Source organism: Xyrauchen texanus, chromosome 33 (genome assembly GCF_025860055.1).
Source record: "Xyrauchen texanus isolate HMW12.3.18 chromosome 33, RBS_HiC_50CHRs, whole genome shotgun sequence".
In the NCBI taxonomy this organism is placed as follows: Eukaryota; Metazoa; Chordata; class Actinopteri; order Cypriniformes; family Catostomidae; genus Xyrauchen; species Xyrauchen texanus.
The window spans coordinates 40,084,238-40,106,543 of record NC_068308.1 but is presented as its reverse complement, the minus strand read 5'-3'; the positions used below and the strand labels follow the sequence as shown (position 1 = coordinate 40,106,543).

Here is a 22,306-nt window from a genome sequence, read left to right as displayed (position 1 = left end):
TCTAATTTAATGCTTTTTTCGTTTGGTAATTTGTTTTTTATTTAATGCTTTTTCGTTTGGTAATTAATTTTTTTAATTTTATGCTTTTTTCGTTCGATAATTAATTTTATTTAATACAGGGGATTTAGCCGGCATTTTTTCAAAAGTAAAACTAAATAATTGAATAGAATTGGGCTGTAAGTGTAACTGTTTTCTCCAGTATTGTGTATTTATTTTTTATTTAAAAACATCTTTATGCACAGAAATAATGTGTTTTGTATTGTGGGATAATTCCATGAATGCCGTCTATTATTTTGAATAGTGTGTAAAAGCAACTTTAATAAATAAACGGATGGACACTGCGATTAAATTAATCACAAACAGTGTTCATTCATTTGTTCTCCTTGTACTTGTTGATGACCGGTGCATGATACGAGATATTTGTGTCCCGTTTGCAGATCGGCTCTATATGCCGTAAAGATCAATCCATAATCACGAACAATAAATCAGCTTTCAATACTGTTGTCATGGTAACACAGGCTAACGATTGGGGAAAACTGTCATGTGACACAACATTTTAGCGTTAATGGCAATTTTATCGACAAAAAGTGTTTCCAAACCAGTTTTTCGTGACATTTGATGTATCGACACAGAGTTTAAGCGCTCGAGTTAAACGGAAAAATATTACTTTATTTTGATGCGCTAAAACTATTATAGTCAGAATATTATAACTAAGTCTAATAGATTAGCATATTTAATATGAAGCGGACACATTTTTGTCTAAAATAAATGAACACGAAGCAGGTTAATTATCATATTAAACTCATATTTGATGCGTGTGTCTCTTACGTGTGATTTGGCCCAGAATATAAAGACTTCCGCCACCATACGGAATAATTCCTCGGCCTCTTGATTTGGTTCTTTCAGCCATATTGCTCTGAAACACAAACAGACCAAACTCACGTCCAGCATTCACCGATGCGTGACAACAACAGCCAATCACAGCTCACCTGAGCTCTCGCGACTGTCGTACCTGTTGTAGTCGACGAATCGAATGAGCAGAGGGTAGAAGGCGTACAGATCTCTCACGAGGACGGTGAACTCATCCAGGATGAGAAGTTCTGATTCGGACATCTCTCCTCGACCCTCGGCCTTCATGTGCTCCTCATCCTGAAGAACCGTCGCCGCTTTCTTCTTCAGCTTCTCCATCAGAGGCAGGAAGTGAGTCTTCAGCAGCTGAGACTTTGCTTTACCGATGATGGGTTGAGAAAACACTGAAACAAGTGACATCTGTGATGTACATTCACCTACTACAGCAGGCTTAACATACGGTAGTAGCTTAAATTCAAAGTCAGGTGGCGTAACCAACATGCAGGTCGCTATATTATTGTCATGTGATGTGACAAAAAACAACAACATATAACAGAGAAGATCCCTTTAGACTTTCAAGACAGATATTTAGATATTTTTATGAAAACGCACATTTTGTTCATGTCAAATGGAGTAACTCTTTCAACTCGGATGGGTCTGCGATAAACATAATAATAGTCAAAATATTAATAACGACAGTCTTGACCAACAAAAATTAGGTATAGTTTAAAAGTTTAGAAGCTCTACTTTCCAATGCATGTAGATATTATGTCCAAAACTGAACAAGTACTTTAGAATTTTCAGACAAATCAGAAACGTTCAGTTTTGATAATTTATTTAAATATTTCACAATATTGGAATCAGTAAAAATATCAAACTGATCAAATATGTCATGTGTCATATGTTGTTGGAAAGCTCTCAAAGAGTAAAATACAACCAGAGTATTTGTTTTACTCACCGACAAAAATATAGCGAGTAACAGCTAATTATATGTATTTGACAATTATGTTGGTGTCGCTAATATGTCGCATTTTTGCTTATAAATTCGCAAAATAAAAACAGAACATAAAATGTCACATATCATTATTTAGAGTCTGTGATTATCTTTCAAACGAGTCCACACACAAGATAATCAGATGTATAGATCATTAGATAATCCACATGAAGCACAATGTTACATATGACCACCAGGAGATGGCGCCAAATATCAGTAAAAACATCAAACTGATCAAATATTCATGTGTCATATGTTGTTGGAAAGCTCTTAAAGAGTAAAATACAACCAGACTATTTGTTTTACTCACAGATAAAAATATAGCGAGTAACAGCTAATTATACAAGATAATCAGATGTACAGATCATTAGATAATCCACAATGATGACTCAATGATGCCTCAAATGACACAGAATGAAACTCATTCTGTGAAATCTCATGACTAAAATCATGTCTGCATGCTATGCAAACCTTTAGTCATTGTTGTGTTTGCATGTGTAATTAGTTCTTATGTACAATTATTATCTTTTACTTGTTTGGAGATGTTTTTGGACACTATGATCAATTATATTTGTAACGTTATAACTTTTGATCGCTTTGTTGTATCAACACAAAATTGTCTCAGATACAGTCAACATGATTGGGAACAATCTCAGAATGTATCATAATCTATATCATTAAAAAATTCTTTACAGTGATATAATAAGACAAGCAAAATGTATTAATGAAGTAAATAGTGTCCGTATAATTTCATGTTGACTGTGTTTGGTGTTGTACCGGCGAGTCGCTTCATCCAGGCTCCTTCATCGATGCCCAGGTTATTGTAAATTATTTTGAGGATGTTCCCCAGCAGTGTGTTCATGTGGTCAGAGGTCAGAGATGTGCAGCAGCTCTCCGATCGCTCCGGGTCGCTCTCAGGTCCGTGTTCCCACCAGTGCGACATGTAACTGCAGAGCATCGGCAGCAGGACCTCCATCACATGGGGCATCTGTGTGTAACGCATGCCAGACTCTGCCAGCTCCATGATCTCCTCGAGAGCCCGCTCCAGAGATGGCACCAGCGCACACACCTCCTCCACCTGAGTAGGTAGACCTAACACTAACCAGATAGAAAAATGTATTGATATTGCACGTGGCACCAAAATACATTAAGTCATATTTTGTAGAAATGGGTAAAGTGACGTAATGCTCATTTTATTGTCCGTATCACGTTTAACGGGGTTCTTAAAGTGTACAATTTATTTTTGACTATAAAAGCAAACATAAAAGGTGTAATATTTTATAAAAAAAATCATATTGATTTTTTTTTTTGATCAGGTCAGTTGGACTAACCCTAAAAACCCTTCTTGATATTTGTAACTTTAAAAAATTATATTGTAAAAAATATTTTTATAATTTAGTTGTATATAGTCACGTGCATTCAATATGAAACAGATGTGAACTGTAGGGGGCGCTCTAACACATTTACCCCTCACAGATGTGAACTGTAGGGGGCGCTCTAACACATTTTACCCCTCACAGATGTGAACTGTAGGGGACGCTCTAACACATTATACCCCTCACAGATGTGAACTGTAGGGGGCTCTAACACATTATACCCCTCACAGATGTGAACTGTAGGGGACGCTCTAACACATTATACCCCTCACAGATGTGAACTGTAGGGGGCTCTAACACATTTTACCCCTCACAGATGTGAACTGTAGGGGCTCTAACACATTATACCCCTCACAGATGTGAACTGTAGGGGGCTCTAACACATTATACCCCTCACAGATGTGAACTGTAGGGGGCTCTAACACATTTTACCCCTCACAGATGTGAACTGTAGGGGCTCTAACACATTTTACCCCTCACAGATGTGAACTGTAGGGGGCTCTAACGCATTTTACCCCTCACAGATGTGAACTGTAGGGGCTCTAACACATTTTACCCCTCACAGATGTGAACTGTAGGGGCTCTAACACATTATACCCCTCACAGATGTGAACTGTAGGGGGCTCTAACACATTATACCCCTCACAGATGTGAACTGTAGGGGGCGCTCTAACACATTATACCCCTCACAGATGTGAACTGTAGGGGGCGCTCTAACACATTTTACCCCTCACAGATGTGAACTGTAGGGGGCGCTCTAACACGTTATACCCCTCACAGATGTGAACTGTAGGGGGCGCTCTAACACAGATGTGCTCGTCCATAGACATTCAGTCTAATGTTCAGTTCAAGCAACACCATCATTATTTCATTGAATATCTCGGCCTCTGAGTGGACTACAAGCTCAATCTAGGTGTCATTAGAAAGCTGAAATCCTCCCCTTTGTGCTGATATGTAACGTTTAATAATCAATAGTCAATAAAATCTAAAATGATTTGTTTTGCATCCTTTTCCTTCTGGATGGCACATTTTGTTCTGGACATATAAGATATAACATTGGATTACTCACACAAGTGAGCTCACAGACAAGTAAACAATGACTCATTTGAGAGAACTTCCTAAAGTAAAAGCAGATATAATGTTTTTAGCTGTTTGGGGCTTACAGCAGCGGTTATCGGCTGAGACATTTGTATTTGATGACTTACAGAAATCACATTTCACTTTGTGATTCTTCTGAAAATATTTCAAACTGTGATATTAGAGCAACAAAATAAACTATTCAGTCACATTCCTGAGAATAAGAGCTTTCATTTGATACATGACATGTCTATTTATGTGCTAGGTGACTTTTATTTTGATATAAATATTTCTACCCATTACCTCTAGGGGGCGCTCATTTTCAATGTGAATATTTTGAGGCCTTATTTTGTTATTTTAAGTAACATAAATGCACAAGTGATGATTATATCTGAAACGTTCAGATTCTAAGCTTTCAAATGAGGCCTCATATGCCAGACTTATGTATACAGAAACTTTAACGTTTTAAGCGTATAGTTTTATCGCGATATAGCGCCCCCCCTTTGGACTCGTGTTGTAATTGCCATTACGCCACATATGCTGTTGATTAAGCTTAACTTGTATCGAAACTCGAACATTTCCTTTAATGTTGCACGTGGAACCAAAATATTGAGTAAATACCAAATATTCATATTTTATTGTGACATTATTTTCATGACAAATAAACACCATTTAAACATGATTATGCACCTGTACAGGTGTGAATGATGTACCTGCTCTCTCTCTGGAGCTCTTGCAGTTGTATATGGAGTAAGTGTTGTGTTTATTCAGACTGGGCTCCAGGAAGGCCACAGGAAACGCACCCGAGAACGCGGCCAGACACTCACCCAGAGCGGGTCTTTGCCTGCACACAACAGCAGCTCATACATGCTTCATAACACACATGATCTTACAGACATGACACGTTAAAAACACGCAACCACGCACAGTCAGGCACACATAGTAAAAGCGGTGATTTACCTCTCCACATAAATACTTTTACTGGTTCCAAGTGAGTACAAACTGTTTAAAATACGATAACAGGACACCTGGACGTCCTCCACTGCGAAGACAATATAGATATATCAGAACCGTCATCTCTGAGAACACGACGCAACATCAGAAGGAAATTGACTCACGGATCAGGTCTTCTCCGAACAGGTTTTGTGCGATGTGTTCGAACAGCGAGGAGAGAACCGGCAGCAGCGCCACGGTCGTGTAGTTTATGATCTGTGTGACGCCTTTCGGTTGCGCGCGCGTGTGAGTGAACTGACCCTGACGCAGGTTCTCCATCGTCTTCTCCAGATCTTCTGCTGAGTTATCAAAAAACGCCCGCAGAGCCGCTTTGACGGAGTCCTGACCTGTTTTCATCACGGTCCTGGAGGCAAAAAACAGTGAAAACCGGTCTCTTATAAATCAGATCTGTTCTTGGATGCTGATTGGTCAATCCAGTGTTCAAGTGCACAATACAATACTTCTTTACTGTGTGTGTGTGTGTGTGTGTGTGTATGTGTGTATAATGTGACTGTATGTGTGTGTGTGTGTGTGCGTGTGTGTGACTGCATGTGTGTGTGTTTGTGTGTGTGTGACTGTATGTGTGTGTTGTGTGTGTGCGTTGTGTGTGTGTGTGCGTTGTGTGTGTGTGACTGTATGTGTGCGTGTGACAGTATGTGTGCGTGTGTGACTGTATGTGTGTGTGACTGTATGTGTGTGTTGTGTGTGTGTGTGTGTGTGTGCGTTGTGTGTGTGTGACTGTATGTGTGTGTGTGACTGTATGTGTGTGTTGTGTATGTGTGTGACTGTATGTGTGTGTGTGACTGTATGTGTGCGTGTGTGACTGTATGTGTGTGTGTGACTGTATGTGTGTGTGTGTGTGTGTGTGTGTGTGCATTGTGTGTGTGTGTGTGTGTGTGACTGTATGTGTGTGTGTGTGTGTGTGTGTGAGACTGTATGTGTGTGTTTGTATAATGTGGCTGTGTGTGTGTGTGTCTGTATGTGTGTGTGTAAGTGTGTGTGTGTGTGTGCGTGTGTGTGACTGTTTGTATAATGTGTGTGTGTGTGTGTTTGTATAATGTGGCTGTGTGTGTGTGTGTGTCTGTATGTGTGTGTGAGTGTGTGCGTGTGTGTGACTGTTTGTATAATGTGTGTGTGTGTTTGTATAATGTGGCTGTGTGTGTGTCTGTATGTGTGTGTGTGTGTGTAAGTGTGGGTGTGTGCGTGTGTGTGTGTGTGTGTGTGACTGTTTGTATAATGTGTGTGTGTGTGTGTGTTTGTATGTGTGTGTGTGTGTGTAAGTGTGGGTGTGTGCGTGTGTGTGACTGTTTGTATAATGTGTGTGTGTACGTGTGTGTGACTGTTTGTATAATGTGTGTGTGTGTGTGTGTGACTGTATGTGAGTGTTTGTATAATGTGACTGTGTGTTTGTGTGTGTGTGTGTGTGTGTGTGTGTGTGTGTGTGTGTGTGTGTGTGTGTGTGTGTGTGTGTGTGTGTGTGTGTGTGTGTGTGACTGTTTGTATAATGTGTGTGTGTACGTGTGTGTGACTGTTTGTATAATGTGTGTTTGTGTGTGTGTGTGTGTGTTCCAGTGAGTGAGTTTGATAAAGAGGCAAAATGTAAATTAATTGTTTATAAGTAAAAATATTATTCATAGATGTACAAAAAATATTTGACATAATATCACGTGTAAAGTGTGAGTTACAGTTGATGCACGTGTCAAAACTGACCCACGACACAAAAGATGTACAAATATCTTTTTTAAAGGTTATATCTCTTAAACAATTTTATACTGAAATAGGTCATCACAATAAGAGGGTTAAATAACGTCTTTAATCATAAGTGCCCTATTGTTGTGTGACTGACCTGGCGTCCAGCGTCTGACCCAGTATGTGCAGACAGTTCACTATGGAGGTGGCATCGTTCCCTGGGAGAAACAGAAACTCTCAAATGTTTCGGCAAAATATGTGAAAATGACCAGTTTTGTCAGGTGTTCCTCGGTATGTGTAAATGGAGAGCTGTTAAATTTGAAAGTGAAAAATTGCTGGTCACACACCAAAAATGCTCCAGAGTTGAAGAGGATACATGATAAATCATATAATTGTCTTTGAAAGCAAACTTTCACCTTTTACCTTCATCTGAACATCAGCTGAGCTCTGATAATCGACTACGAGAACTTTAATGAAGTGCTGCTTTCAAAGACGCTGAACACACACACACAACATGCAAAAACACCTTAAACATGCCTTAAACACACACACACACACACACAGACACACACACACACACACACAAACACACACAGACACTCAGACTCACACAGACTCAAACACTCAGACTCTCAGACACTCAGACTCACACAGACTCTCAGACTCACTCAGACACTCAAACTCAGACTCTCAGACACTCAGACACACACTCAGACACTCAGACTCTCAGACTCAGACACTCAAACTCTCAGACACTCAAACTCAGACACACACTCAGACACTCAGACTCAGACACTCAGACTCAGACACTCAGACTCAGACACTCAGACTCAGACACACACTCAGACTCAGACACTCAAACTCAGACACACACTCAGACTCAAACACTCAGACTCAGACACACACTCAGACACTCAGACTCAGACACTCAGACGCAGACACTCAGACTCTCAGACACTCAAACTCAGACACACACTCAGACACTCAGACTCAGACACTCAGACTCAGACACACACTCAGACACTCAGACTCAGACACTCAGACTCAGACACACACTCAGACTCAGACACTCAAACTCAGACACACAACTCAGACACTCAGACTCAGACACTCAGACTCAGACACTCAGACTCAGACACTCAGACTCTCAGACACTCAGACACACACTCAGACACTCAGACTCTCAGACACACAGACTCAGACACTCAGACTCAGACACTCAGACTCAGACACACACTCAGACACTCAGACACTCAGACTCAGACACACACTCAGACTCAGACACTCAAACTCAGACACACACTCAGACACTCAGACTCAGACACTCAGACTCTCAGACACTCAGACTCTCAGACACTCAGACACACACTCAGACACTCAGACACTCAGACTCTCAGACACTCAGACTCTCAGACAGACACTCAGACTCTGACACTCAGACTCAGACACACACTCAGACACTCAGACTCAGACACTCAGACTCAGACACACACTCAGACTCAGACACACAAACTCAGACACACACTCAGACTCAGACACTCAAACTCAGACACACACTCAGACACTCAGACTCAGACACTCAGACTCTCAGACACTCAGACTCTCAGACACACACTCAGACACTCAGACTCAGACACTCAGACACTCAGACTCTCAGACTCTCAGACACACACACACAGACATCACTGGCCTTACCAAACAGAGATATCCTGTGTCTGACCAGAACTCCCAGTTTGCAGAAAAGACTGAGAGACGTTTGAGAGAAATGAATTAAAAGAGGAAAGAGAAAATCATCCAGAACAACACAACAGCATTTAGAGAACAGAAGAGTGAAGATGCTGAAATGAGTTCAGAGAATCACGTCACCTGGTCACCATCTCCTTCTCTTTATTGGAGGCGTGACCGCCGCTGCTGATTGGACGAACAGCAGTAGACAGGAAGTAGAGCCGGTGGTTTTTAAAGTATTGATCCACCAGCGGCAACACGACCTGCAAATCCACAAAAGCCAAAAAACAGCTGGATGATCCCTGAATGAACTCAAAGCAGATGTTTCACTGAACGCACACGTGTTAAATCAGACCTTTCCAAAGAATTTGACCTGCTGCTCATGAGGGATTTTCTCCCCTTTAGACCGTATCCCAACATCTGAAATAAATGCAGAGAGTTGGGCTGGATGATAATGTTCAGGATTATCTGTAATAATCGAATGTTTAGACGAGTGTCTCACCGATCTCCAGCATGTGTCCGTGAGCTTCATCCACATACGCGATCAGCTGCTGCAGAAATGTGTACGCAAAACGCTTCTCTATAGACGGAGTGTCCAGATCTTGTTCTTTCATCGCCCTGAAGAGTGACAAACACAAGAGATATTTGACATCCGGGAGAGGGTGTAAGAACCAGGCCCTGTAACGTGCACGCTCTGTCCAAGGTATGCCACCCATCTCCACTAAAAAGTGTGCTTGAGCCTCTCTGGAGGGTCCAAAAAGTGATATTTGGCATTATCTAGGGAACGTGGCCATCTAAACGTTTCATTTGGAACATTCAGTCGGTTCTTAATGAGGCATGCATGGAAATATTTATGAAATCTTGCTTTGTAAAATATGCATTAAGGAAAGAAATGTTCACCTTGACACAGTGTATCCGTTGATCTGAAAGAATTTAAGGATGTCTTGTGCTTTTTCTCGATCTTTGGATTTCTCTTTGGCAGTTAAAGTGTCGTAAGGAACCAGTAACGGGTGACTCCCCCCACCTGACAAAACAAAAGAACAAAATATATCTGTTGGCTGCTCTCAGGTTAATATTACCTGTCCTTCCAGTGATGAATGTATGCAAATAAAACTGCAATTATCTCTTTCATTGTTACACAAAGTTACATGAGAATACTAAAGTACACTAGAACATGGAGAACAGGTTGGGCTGTATAAAGTATTGATATACCTTCATCTACATTCACAAAAAGAGAAGTTCTGAGGGAGCGTGTCTGAGCCCTGAACAATGCTAGGAAGACTATTCCATAGTTTAGGAGCCAAATAGGAAAAGGATCTCCCTCCTTTTGTAGATTTTGATATTATAGGTATTAATAACAGGCCAGATCGTGGTGAATGTGATGGACTATCGCTGTAGCGTGATAGAAGGTGGAGCTACACCAACTAAAGCTTTGCATGTAATTAACTAAATAAAAAAAATTATTTAAGTTTATTTGCCAATAATGCATTATAATGGTCTAGTCTTGACGTCATGAAAGCATTCATTAGTTTTTGTCTTCGGAGATCATGTGTCGTAACTACGCAATATTTCTGAGTTGGAAGAATGCTCTTTTACAAACATTGGAAATATTTTATTATTATTATTATTATTTTAAGGCACAATCTACAATCATTACAGATTCATTTTCTGTTCAAGTTTAATTTTCTGTAAAGCTGCTTTGAAACGATGCATGTTTTGAAAAGCACTATACCAAGACAAATAAAAAAATGATTTAATTAAAAAATAATTTAATAAATAATTTATAAAAAATAAATTAATTACCAAATGAAAAAAGCATTAAATAAAAAATAAATTAATTACCAAACGAAAAAAAGCATTAAATAAAAAATAAATTAATTACCAAATGAAAAAAGCATTAAATAAAAAATAAATAAATTACCAAATGAAAAAAGCATTAAATAAAAAATAAATTAATTACCAAATGAAAAAAGCATTAAATAAAAAATAAATTAATTACCAAACGAAAAAAAGCATTAAATAAAAAATAAATTAATTACCAAACGAAAAAAAGCATTAAATAAAAAATAAATTAATTACCAAACGAAAAAAAGCATTAAATAAAAAATAAATTAATTACCAAATGAAAAAAGCATTAAATAAAAAATAAATTAATTACCAAACGAAAAAAGCATTAAATAAAAAATAAATTAATTACCAAATGAAAAAAGCATTAAATAAAAAATAAATAAATTACCAAATGAAAAAGCATTAAATAAAAAATAAATAAATTACCAAATGAAAAAAGCATTAAATAAAAAATAAATAAATTACCAAATGAAAAAAGCATTAAATAAAAAATAAATTAATTACCAAATGAAAAAAAGCATTAAATAAAAAATAAATTAATTACCAAATGAAAAAAGCATTAAATAAAAAATAAATAAATTACCAAATGAAAAAAGCATTAAATAAAAAATAAATAAATTACCAAATGAAAAAAGCATTAAATAAAAAATAAATTAATTACCAAACGAAAAAAAGCATTAAATAAAAAATAAATTAATTACCAAATGAAAAAAGCATTAAATAAAAAATAAATAAATTACCAAATGAAAAAAGCATTAAATAAAAAATAAATTAATTACCAAATGAAAAAAGCATTAAATAAAAAATAAATTAATTACCAAACGAAAAAAAGCATTAAATAAAAAAATAATTAATTACCAAATGAAAAAAGCATTAAATAAAAAATAAATAAATTACCAAACGCAAAAAAGCATTAAATAAAAAATAAATTAATTACCAAATGAAAAAAGCATTAAATTAAAAATAAATAAATTACCAAACGAAAAAAGCATTAAATAAAAAATAAATTAATTACCAAATGAAAAAAGCATTAAATAAAAAATAAATAAATTACCAAACGAAAAAAAGCATTAAATTAAAAATAAATAAATTACCAAACGAAAAAAAGCATTAAATAAAAAATAAATAAATTACCAAACGAAAAAAAGCATTAAATAAAAAATAAATTAATTACCAAATGAAAAAAGCATTAAATAAAAAATAAATAAATTACCAAACGAAAAAAGCATTAAATTAAAAATAAATTAATTACCAAATGAAAAAAGCATTAAATTAAAAATAAATAAATTACCAAACGAAAAAAAGCATTAAATAAAAAATAAATTAATTACCAAACGAAAAAAAGCATTAAATAAAAAATAAATTAATTACCAAATGAAAAAAGCATTAAATAAAAAATAAATAAATTACCAAACGCAAAAAAGCATTAAATAAAAAATAAATTAATTACCAAATGAAAAAAGCATTAAATTAAAAATAAATAAATTACCAAACGAAAAAAAGCATTAAATAAAAAATAAATAAATTACCAAATGAAAAAAGCATTAAATAAAAAATAAATAAATTACCAAACGAAAAAAGCATTAAATTAAAAATAAATAAATTACCAAATGAAAAAAAAAGCATTAAATAAAAAATTAATTAATTACCAAATGAAAAAAGCATTAAATTAAAAATAAAAAAATTACCAAATGAAAAAAGCTAAGTGTAGGCAAACCCTAGTTAGCTGCCTACTCAGACAGCATTTAAAGGCATCATAAGCGTGCTCCCTGATGCAAAGGCTGTTCCAAAATGTGAGCAACAACTCAAATCATTCACCTATAAGGTAACATGACAGTTCGGATACTGACTTAAAAGGCAGCTGCCTAAGCAGACAGCAGACAGCGAGGCAGCTCAGTGGGGTTTGGAAGAGAACTGACGACTCTAAACGTGATTCTGCTGTCAGCTTTTGAAACACTTCATGGGCGTCTGCTTTACCTTTAGATTCCAGCTCCAGCTTCTTCTTCTGAGCCCAGATGTTGTGATAGTTCTCCGCCAGCAGCTCCGCCATCGACTGAAACGCAACAACAGAGCAGCTGCAGAGCGTACTTTGTGTTTTTAAAGAGTGGAAGCAGTAAAGTTGTGCACTCACATGCAGGTCTCTGGACAGCGTGACGTTGCTCATGTCGACAGGCCGTGGGCTGAACCCGTGAGCGCCCTCTATAGACCGCTGCAGGCGACAGAGGAGGTCAAAGGTCACATACACTGAATCTAAACAATAGTTGCTTTCCAATGCTGACCAGAAGTGACGTTCCTGAAACGTTTACGATGCTGTTTTGAATGTTCAGATATATTAGCAGTTTGAGAGTGTAAAGAGGGCGACTTGTGATTGGGTGGTCACTGCAGAGCTCTTTTGGCGCACATTGTTTGCCTGGATTCTCCGATTGGTGGATCTTTCAACAGTGTAAACATTGTGATGGTTCTGACCTGACTGGATAGCGATATTCTGCGCGTGCGGTTTTGTAACGTGGATGCGTCGCTCTCTCTCGTCCTCTCGATGCTCCATTCCCACGACAGCATCGTCTTCAGACTCTCTCTGATTGGCCAGCGGTAAACCTCCTTATCCTGAAACACAGAGGCATGCTGGGAAATTGCTGCGGTTTCCTTGAGTGCATGCAAACTCCTGTTGAGGGTTTCTGTACCTTCTCAGAGAGACATTTGTAGGGCTTCAGCAGAGGATGAACTTTAGAGGATTCACACATCTGATCTCCATGAACCCAGCCAACAACAAACTACACACATAACAACAACAACCTTAACGCAATTAAACATACACTAGGGCTGGGTAAAATGATAGACGTTCAGATTAATCGTGATCTTCATTTAAATGGACAAAAAACAGTTTCTGACCTTCTCCATGGACCATTTCTCATGAGAATATTCTGCATATTTATTGATGAAATGATCGAGTTTCTCGGGAACCACGATGCTGCAAAAACACACAAACACATCCTGCATTAGAGCTGAGACATTAGCTACGTTTCCATACGACGATTTTATGCGAAAAAGTTTTAGCGCATCAAAATAAAGATGACGGAAACACACATTATCGCTCAAATGTCGACGGAATATTTTTACGCATAAACTCTGTGTCGATACATCAAATGTCACGAAAAACTGGTTTGGAAACACTTTTTGTCGATAAAATTGCCATTAACGCTAAAATGTTGTGTCACATGACAGTTTGCCCCAATCGTTAGGCTGTGTTACCATGACGACAGTATTGAAAGCTGATTTATTGTTCGTGATTATGGATTGATCTTTACGGCATATAGAGCCGATCTGCAAACGGGACACAAATATCTCGTATCATGCACCGGTCATCAACAAGTACAAGGAGAACAAATGAATGAACACTGTTTGTGATTAATTTAATCGCAGTGTCCATCCGTTTATTTATTAAAGTTGCTTTTACACACTATTCAAAATAATAGATAATTCATGGAATTATCCCACAATACAAAACACATTATTTCTGTGCATAAAGATGTTTTAAATAAAAAATAAATACACAATACTGGAGATTTTTTTTGGAACACTCAATTCTATTAAATTAGTGTTTAGTTTTACTTTTGAAAAATTTCTGGCAAAATTCTCTGTATTAAATTTAATTAATTACCAAACGAAAAAAAAAGCATTAAATAAAAAAAATTAACAAATTAAAAAAGCATTAAATTAAAAAAAATTACCAAATGAAAAAAGCATTAAATTAAAAAAATTAATTACCAAATGAAAAAAGCATTAAATTAAAAAAATTAATTACCAAATGAAAAAAGCATTAAATAAAAAAAGTTACCAAATGAAAAAAGCATTAAATTAAAAAAATGAATTACCAAACGAAAAAAGCATTAAATTGAAAAAATTAATTACCAAACGGAAAAAACATTAAATTAAAAAAATGAATTACCAAACGAAAAAAGCATTCAATTAAAAAAATTAATTAGCTAATTAAAAAAGCATTAAATTAAAAAAATTAATTACCAAACGAAAAAAAGCATTAAATTAAAAAAATTAATTAACAAATGAAAAAAGCATTAAATTAAAAAAATTAATTAACAAATGATAAAAGCTTTGAATTAAACAACGTCAAACATTAAACGAAAAAAGCATTAAATGAAAAAAAATGTCTTATTAATTAAGTATTTTTAGGCATGACGTCATCACGCACATCGTTTTTACCATAAAAGGCCTTTTGAATGGAAACGGTCAGAAGGCGGCAAATGTCGCAATTTTATTTTGCGCATTTTCACTTTGTCGAAATACATCAGAAAAACATTTGTTCCTACAATGCATCAAAAAACTGCTTTAAAGGGGTCATGACATGAGGAATCAATTGTCCATGATCTTTAGACATATATGAGGTCATTGTACTATAAACATACTGCACGTTTCAGAACTCAAAACTTTCTTTGAAACCAATCGGCCAAAACGACTCGTTCTCTACTTCCTCCACATTGTGATGTCACACTGATAGACGTTTGCATCTGACCGCCTCCACAACAACACATAATTCTTTACCTTAAATCATATCAGTAGCCCCGCCCAGCAGCAGTGAGCAGAGCAGGTCAGTTAAGAGCAGAGAGCCAATCAGAACAGTGGGCGTGTCCTCACAAGTCTTAAAGGAAAAGCAGCACCAAAACCGAGAGTTCCAGACAGAGGGTTGGAATGAGGATGGAAACGATCATGTTTCACAAATACTGTATATGATCAAATGTACTAATATTACAAGTGAACCTTAATGAAAGTATTAAGATAATAAAACATGTCATGACCCCTTTGAAGTAGGTTGTAAAGGCAGGTTTGTTATGTGGCTGTGAGAAGCAGAATGTTTTAATAAACAGAGCTTCAGTGGTGACTCACCTGCTGGTGTCGGCTGGTTGAGGGTTGAAGTTTCCGTCGGTGTCCATCGATGACTGTTTCTCCATTATGGCCACATAGTTCGACTCCATGTAATCAGGAGGTAAAGCTCCGCCCACCGCGCTCAGACACGGCAAAGCCAACTTAAACAACTCCACATCATATTTCTGCAAACAGGTTACACATTAAGCATAAAAAATAAACATATTTGGCTGTTTTGTCAACTTTTATACTTCACTTTAGCCCACTACGCCACCACCACCCCTCAGAGCCTCAGTTCTGCCAATGTTGCAGTTACGTTGTTGTAACGCTCACGTGCTGCAGACACAGGAAGTGTGAAACAGGCTCATCTCTGTTGTACCTTTCTAGCCAGAGCATCAAAGATTCCCCAGAAGAGTTTTCTGGAGAGATGAAGCTCCTCATCTGACGCCGCACCAAAACTGCCCCACCCGCCGGACAGACAGTAATACTTCCAGCAGCGCTCGTAGTGATTGGTCAAGAGCTGTGAGAGGACACGCTAATCAACAGCTGAATCAAATGGTATATCTTAAAACTGTAGAATCATGTGAAATAAATCTGCAACCTTCAGCGGCATCTTTGTGTGTTCATTCAGCACAGGGACATCAAACACCAGACGCCGCAGTAGATGCTGCATCATAGAAGGCCGCAGTTTACTGTGAACCCACAAATACACATTAAACACACGTACAACAGCCCACACAGAATTACAACATTTACAACAAAAAAAAAACAATAATAATTTTCAGCGGGCAAACTTTTTCTATCTTCATACAATGGAACATTAAAAACAATTTTTAAATAATTTTCAGCTGTTTTCTGTACAGTTCTGTCATTTAAATACTACTAGAACTAATAATAATAATAAAAATAGCTGCAAGCAGCAATACCGGGGTAAAGTTTCAGCACCATGAGCAGCAAAAGAAGATTTGTGACATGTTTTTGGTTAGAGGCCAATGAACAGTGTATGAGGAGTTAGAAAAAGTAAACTTTCAATCAGAAAAAAACTATTTATTTTAAAATAATGCTTAATAAATGCTCATGTAGTATCTGGACATGATGATTATCATGCAGGAAAGCGTTCAAGTGTTATAAGCCAAAATAGCCATTTTTCTATCTCCTGACCAGTAGGGGACAGTGCGCCATAATGCTGCAGATAACCTCAAGGCCTAATGGTGATGACACAAACCAAGTGAACTAAATTCAAAATGGCCAAAGTCCAAAATGGCCTACATAGGAATTTGTCATATCGTTGGACTTGCTATACCCCACTGAATCTAATGAGACCAATTTAATGATTTGTGACCTGTAGGGGGCAATGTTCCAAAACGCTGCAGGTAACCAAGTACCAAGTTTCATCCCAATCGTCCCAAAGAAAGTTTGCTCGATCATGACATAATTGGTATCATTGTTCTCGGCATGAACCACGGAATCTATCAAGACCAGTCTCATGACAGTAGGCGAAAGGAGTCAATAGCTATTAGCATTTTTAGAAATAGCATTACCATTTTTGACCACAAGGTGGCACTGTCCTGAAACTTTTTGAATCCCTTCAGATCATGGTGCCAAAGACACATACCGAGTTTCGTAACGATACGCCAAGTTGTTGGTAAAATACAGCATTTTTTAAATAAATAAAAATTGGCCGATGTCCAAAATGGCCGACATAAGAATTTGTCATATTGTTGGACTCGCTACACCCCACTGAATCTAATGAGATCAATTTTATGATTTTATGACAAACTGTTCAGAAGTTATAAGCAAAAATGTGTGGCCAGTAGGGGGCGGTGCGCCAAAAATCTGCAGATTACCTCGAGGCCTATTGACACGTACCAAGTTGCGTCCCAATGCCTCAAAGCGTTGCGTAGATGCAGCCTCAAGTGCAACTTTGCGTGTTACGCCACCAACTGCCCAAATTTGCACTCACATTTATGTTAATACGTTTTGAACCGTGCGTCCTAGAAAGAAAATAAAAAACAAAAAAACAAAAAAGAAATATATAAATATTTTATTTTTTTCTTTCTAGGACTCACGGTTCAAAACTTATTAACATAAACGTGAGTGCAAATTTGGGCAGTTGGTGGCGCTAGAGGGTTTAAGGTAGAGACGCCAAATTTGCAGTGGTAACAGATCAGACTGTCCTCTATCGGTATGCCAAATTTCATAACTTTCCCGCAAGCAGTTCTATGGGCACCCATAGAATCAAGAGCGGAATAATAATAATAATAGGAACACTAACAAAAAAAATAGGGGTCTATTTGGGGTCCTTTGGGGCTTGACCCCTAATAATAATAGAGTTTTTTAGTATCCATTGTATTTTAAGTATACTGCATTATATATATCATCACTATCGATAGTCTTCATAAGTTTAAAAACTAAATAAATGCTTGTAAATATAAAAATAAAATTGGCAAATGTTGCAATTTTGTAACGTTTTGGAAAAATTCACCCCAAAATAAAACATGCATAAAAATAATTTTTACAGCCAGTGTCTTCCTAAAAACACTTTCATGGAGGAGAAAAAATTATATGTCACCAATATCAACGCTTAAACACACGAAAATATGTCTTGCGAATGAAGTTTCATTACGTGGACGTGCCCTCACCCGCACACAGCGAGCAGACACTCCTCTATAACGTCTCGCTGCGCTTTGGTGAGACAGCAGCCTTTCGACAGTCTGTAGACGGTGTGCAGCAGCGAGTCGATGAGGGACGCAAACGGCTCCGTCCCCGCACACAGAGGAGCACATTTGGTCAGCAGCGGCAGAACAGCCGTACACAGATACCGGTTCAGAGCCAACGCCATGTCTGTAGCGCTCAGGGCGGCCTGGGGGCAGAGGACAGAGGTCAAAGGTCAAAGGTCAAAGGTCAGCATGACACTAACTGCTGTTGAAGTGATCAGAGAGACCATCCAATTTACCGTGTCCAATGAGGCAGCGGCTCTGAGGTCGGGCAGGAAGCCCACCTCCAGCAGATGCAGCAGGAAGTTCTGATCCTCGATACCGTAAACTCGGTCCAGGAACAGAACCATGGCGGCTTTATGATCCGGACAGAAGCCTCCGGACATGTCCGGCTCGATCACAGACCCGTCTGAAGACACAGTTACTAAGTTATTATCTGCGAGAGGGTCAATTCCTCCACTATTTGTTTTGTACCAGAATATTGACGTTAGCGTTTTAGTATATCAGACTTTCAGCAGACCTTTCCCTAAAGTGGGCATCAGGAACGGAATACTGATCACTCCGACCAGATCTTCAATGGGAATGAGAGATCTCAGGATAGCTCGGATACGGATGGCCTCTCCCTTCCCCGCGTGGATCAACTGAAGACAAATCAACTCCATTAATCAATCACGTAACTGATCTGAGATCAGCAGATTTAATCACATCAGCTGCACACATGAAGAACATCCCTGAACATCATTTTTGTGACTTGGCATAGAAAATAGTGTTTAATTGTAAATACTGGTATATTAATGGTTTACTGGTTGAATTGGGAAAAAGCATCTCTGATATTATGTGCTTCAAATATTAGCCAATATATAGTAGATCAATAAAAGATAATATCATTTAAGTAAATCTTCATTTATGGAGTGATTCCTTTAAACAGCTATACAGAATGCAGAATAAAAATTAAAATAAGACAATTAAATAAAATTAAAAGAATAATAAAATGCATAAAGACACTACCTAGTACTACCTAGCATTTAGTACGTTTTTTTAAGTTTTCTGACTTTAGCATGTAGCTAGATATTATTAGCATGTTTTAACATGTTGCTAGCATGTTGTTAGGCATTGATAGCACATTTTAACATGTAGCTAGATATTATTTGCATGTTTTAATGTGTTGCTAGCATGATGTTAGGCATTGATAGCATGTAATAGCATGTAGCTAGATATTATTTGCATGTTTTAACATGTTGCTAGCATGTTGTTAGGCATTGATAACATGTGTGTTCATGTAGCTAGCATTTTGTTAGGCATTGATAGCATGTTTTAACATGTAGCTAACATGTTGTTAGGCATTGACAGCATGTTTTAACATGTAGCTAGGCATTATTAGCATGTTTTAGCATGTTGCTAACATGTTGTTAAGCATTGATAGCATGTTTTAACATGTAGCTAGGCATTGCTACAATGTTTTAACATGTAGTTAGATATTATTAGAATGTTTGAGCATTTTGCTAGCATGTTATTAGGCATTGATAGCATGTAATAGCATGTAGCTAGGCATTGTTAGCATGTAGCTAGATATTATTTGCATGTTTTAATGTGTTGCTAACATGTTGTTAGGCATTGATAGCATGTAATAGCATGTAGCTAGGCATTGTTAGCATGTAGCTAGATATTATTTGCATGTTTTAACATGTTGCTAGCATGTCGTTAGGCATTGATAACATGTGTGTGCATGTTGGTAGCATGTAGCATTGTGAGATTGGTGGTGGCGTAGTGGGCTAAAACACTGAACTGGTAATCAGGAGGTTGCTGGTTTGATCCCCACAGCCACCACCATTGTGTCCTTGAGCAAGGCACTTAACTCCAGGTTGCTCCGGGGGGATTGTCCCTGTAATAACTGCACTGTAAGTCGCTTTGGATAAAAGCGTTTGCCAAATGCATAAATGTAAATGTAAATATGTAAATGATAGCATGTTTTAGCATGTAGCTAGATATTATTTGCATGTTTTAATGTGTTGCTAGCATGTTGTTAGGCATTGATAGCATGTAATAGCATGAAGCTAGACATTGTTAGCATGTAGCTAGATATTATTTGCATGTTTTAACATGTTGCTAACATGTTGTTAGGCATTGATAGCATGTGTTTGCATATAGCTAGCATGTTGTTAGGCATTGATAAAATGTTTTAGCATGTAGCTAGATATTATTAGAATGTTTGAGCATTTTGTTAGCATGTTGTTAGACATTGATAACATGTTTTAGCATGTAGCTAGGCATTATTAGCATGTGTTAGCATGTTGTTAACATGTTGTGAGGTGTTGCTAGCCTGTTTTAACATGTAGCTAGGAAGTTCTAGAAAGATAGATAGATTAAAAATAGTGAGTGAGTGATAGAGAGAGAGAGAGATTGAAAGAGAGAAATTGAGAGAAGCAAAGTCAAAGAGATAGATATAATGAGAGAGACACAGAGAGAGAATAAAAATGGTAATATAGGTAAATACAGATATATATCACACAAAGAAAACAGACACACATAAACTCACGTGCATCTCTGGAGCGCAGCGGCCCAACAGGTCGATCAGTGCAGCATAGAAGGTCATGATAGCATTTCCCATGTGAATGGTGTCATCTTCCTCCTCTTCCTCAGTGACATCATTACTGTCACATATACATTATAGATAATATCAACACAAACACAATCATACACACATAAAGAGGAGACACTCTGAAAACCTACAAACTTATTTCATTTCCAATGAAGTACTGCAGATCTGATGGGCTGCTTGAGAAACTGTGTGTGTGTGTGTGTGTGTGTGTGTGTGTGTGTGTGTGTGTGTGTGTGTGTGTGTGTGTGAGTGTGTGTGTGTTTTTGTGTGAGTGAGTGTGTGTGTGTGTGTATTTGTGTGTGTGTGTGTGTGTGTGTGTGTGTGTGTGTGTTTGTGTGTGTATTTATGTGCTTGTGTGAGTGTGTGAGTGTGTGCCTGTGTGTGAGTGTGTGTGAGTGTGTGTGTGTGTGTGTGTGTGTGTGTGTGAGTGTGTGTGTGAGTGTGTGTCTGTGTGTGAGTGTGTGTGTGTGTGTGAGAGTGTGTGTTTGTGTGTGTTTGTGTATGTGTGTGTGTGTGTGTGTATTTGTGTGTATGTGTGTGTGTGTGTGTGTGTGTTTGTGTATTTGTGTGTGAGTGTGTGTGGGTGTATTTGTGTGTGTGTGTATTTGTGTGTATGTGTGTGTGTGTATGTATGTCTGTGTGTGTTTATGTGTGTGTATTTGTGTGTGTGAGTTTATGTGTGTGTGTATGTATGTCTGTGTGTGTTTATGTGTGTGTGTATTTGTGTGTATGTGTGTGAGTGTGTGTGTCTGTGTGTGTATTTGTGTGTGTGTGTTTAATTCGTACAGTGTTCTGTTCTCCTCTGTGGTGGGTGATGGTCCGTCTCGACTGGGATCTTCCGAGATCTTTATGGCCTCCTCCATCGCTGCCAGCAGTCCGTTCCCGCCCTCACCGCGCAGGGCGGGACCAAAACACTCCGGCCGTCGAATCAGGAGCCGTACCACCACATTCGCATTCTCCTCTACACTCTCTCCTGATACGAGTAAAATCAGCACAAACACACATTAACAGAAAGTTTACACAAAAAGCAGTAACAAAGTTCAAATGTCTTGTATGTCTAATAGTAAGTTGTCACGACACAAACCGTTACAAAAGACTGCAAATCTCAGGAAGTCGAGGTATCGCTCTCCCTCTACCGGGTTCCAGCCGATGTCTGGATAACCTTTAGACATGAGCATCACACAACTCTGAAGACCACAACCTGCCAGATACTGGACCACCTGTGACACACACACAGAGGACATTATGAAGAGTAAATCAAACATGGGAAGTCATTTAACAAAGAGAATGAAGCATTTAGATCAAACAAATGAAAGAAAAATACTGTGATATGTCTGTATTATAACATGACTGCAAATGCCACAACAACGTTTTTACAAGCATTTGATTCTATAAATTCATAAAATATGTCAAAATAATAAAAATTTAAAATCAAACAAAAAAATTCCCCCACCCAACCAAAAATAATAAAAGCAATACAAACCAAACAAAAACACAAAACAAAAAGTATTCTAAAAAAAAAAACAAATAAAAAACAAACCAAAAATGAAAAAGACCCCCA

The 22,306-nt window shown here is 37.6% G+C and overlaps 1 protein-coding gene across 1 annotated transcript in view; it reads right to left on the bottom strand.

The window, feature by feature from the left end:
* Positions 1 to 22,306, bottom strand: part of ryr2a (ryanodine receptor 2a (cardiac)) — a 191,141-nt gene that overhangs the window by 61,662 nt on the left and 107,173 nt on the right. The window contains exons 46-71 of the mRNA XM_052102699.1: positions 21,830 to 21,965; positions 21,532 to 21,718; positions 20,683 to 20,797; positions 18,667 to 18,787; positions 18,386 to 18,555; positions 18,072 to 18,292; positions 16,031 to 16,121; positions 15,809 to 15,949; positions 15,451 to 15,614; positions 13,441 to 13,519; positions 13,233 to 13,322; positions 13,018 to 13,155; positions 12,683 to 12,760; positions 12,529 to 12,604; positions 9,604 to 9,727; positions 9,206 to 9,321; positions 9,059 to 9,123; positions 8,845 to 8,966; positions 8,674 to 8,723; positions 7,136 to 7,196; positions 5,415 to 5,653; positions 5,257 to 5,338; positions 5,010 to 5,140; positions 2,621 to 2,941; positions 1,013 to 1,253; positions 829 to 916 (exon numbers count right to left, since the gene is read on the bottom strand). Coding sequence (XP_051958659.1) covers positions 829 to 916; positions 1,013 to 1,253; positions 2,621 to 2,941; positions 5,010 to 5,140; positions 5,257 to 5,338; positions 5,415 to 5,653; positions 7,136 to 7,196; positions 8,674 to 8,723; positions 8,845 to 8,966; positions 9,059 to 9,123; positions 9,206 to 9,321; positions 9,604 to 9,727; positions 12,529 to 12,604; positions 12,683 to 12,760; positions 13,018 to 13,155; positions 13,233 to 13,322; positions 13,441 to 13,519; positions 15,451 to 15,614; positions 15,809 to 15,949; positions 16,031 to 16,121; positions 18,072 to 18,292; positions 18,386 to 18,555; positions 18,667 to 18,787; positions 20,683 to 20,797; positions 21,532 to 21,718; positions 21,830 to 21,965 — 3,447 coding nt within the window. The remainder of the gene's footprint in view (positions 1 to 828; positions 917 to 1,012; positions 1,254 to 2,620; positions 2,942 to 5,009; positions 5,141 to 5,256; positions 5,339 to 5,414; positions 5,654 to 7,135; positions 7,197 to 8,673; positions 8,724 to 8,844; positions 8,967 to 9,058; positions 9,124 to 9,205; positions 9,322 to 9,603; positions 9,728 to 12,528; positions 12,605 to 12,682; positions 12,761 to 13,017; positions 13,156 to 13,232; positions 13,323 to 13,440; positions 13,520 to 15,450; positions 15,615 to 15,808; positions 15,950 to 16,030; positions 16,122 to 18,071; positions 18,293 to 18,385; positions 18,556 to 18,666; positions 18,788 to 20,682; positions 20,798 to 21,531; positions 21,719 to 21,829; positions 21,966 to 22,306) is intronic.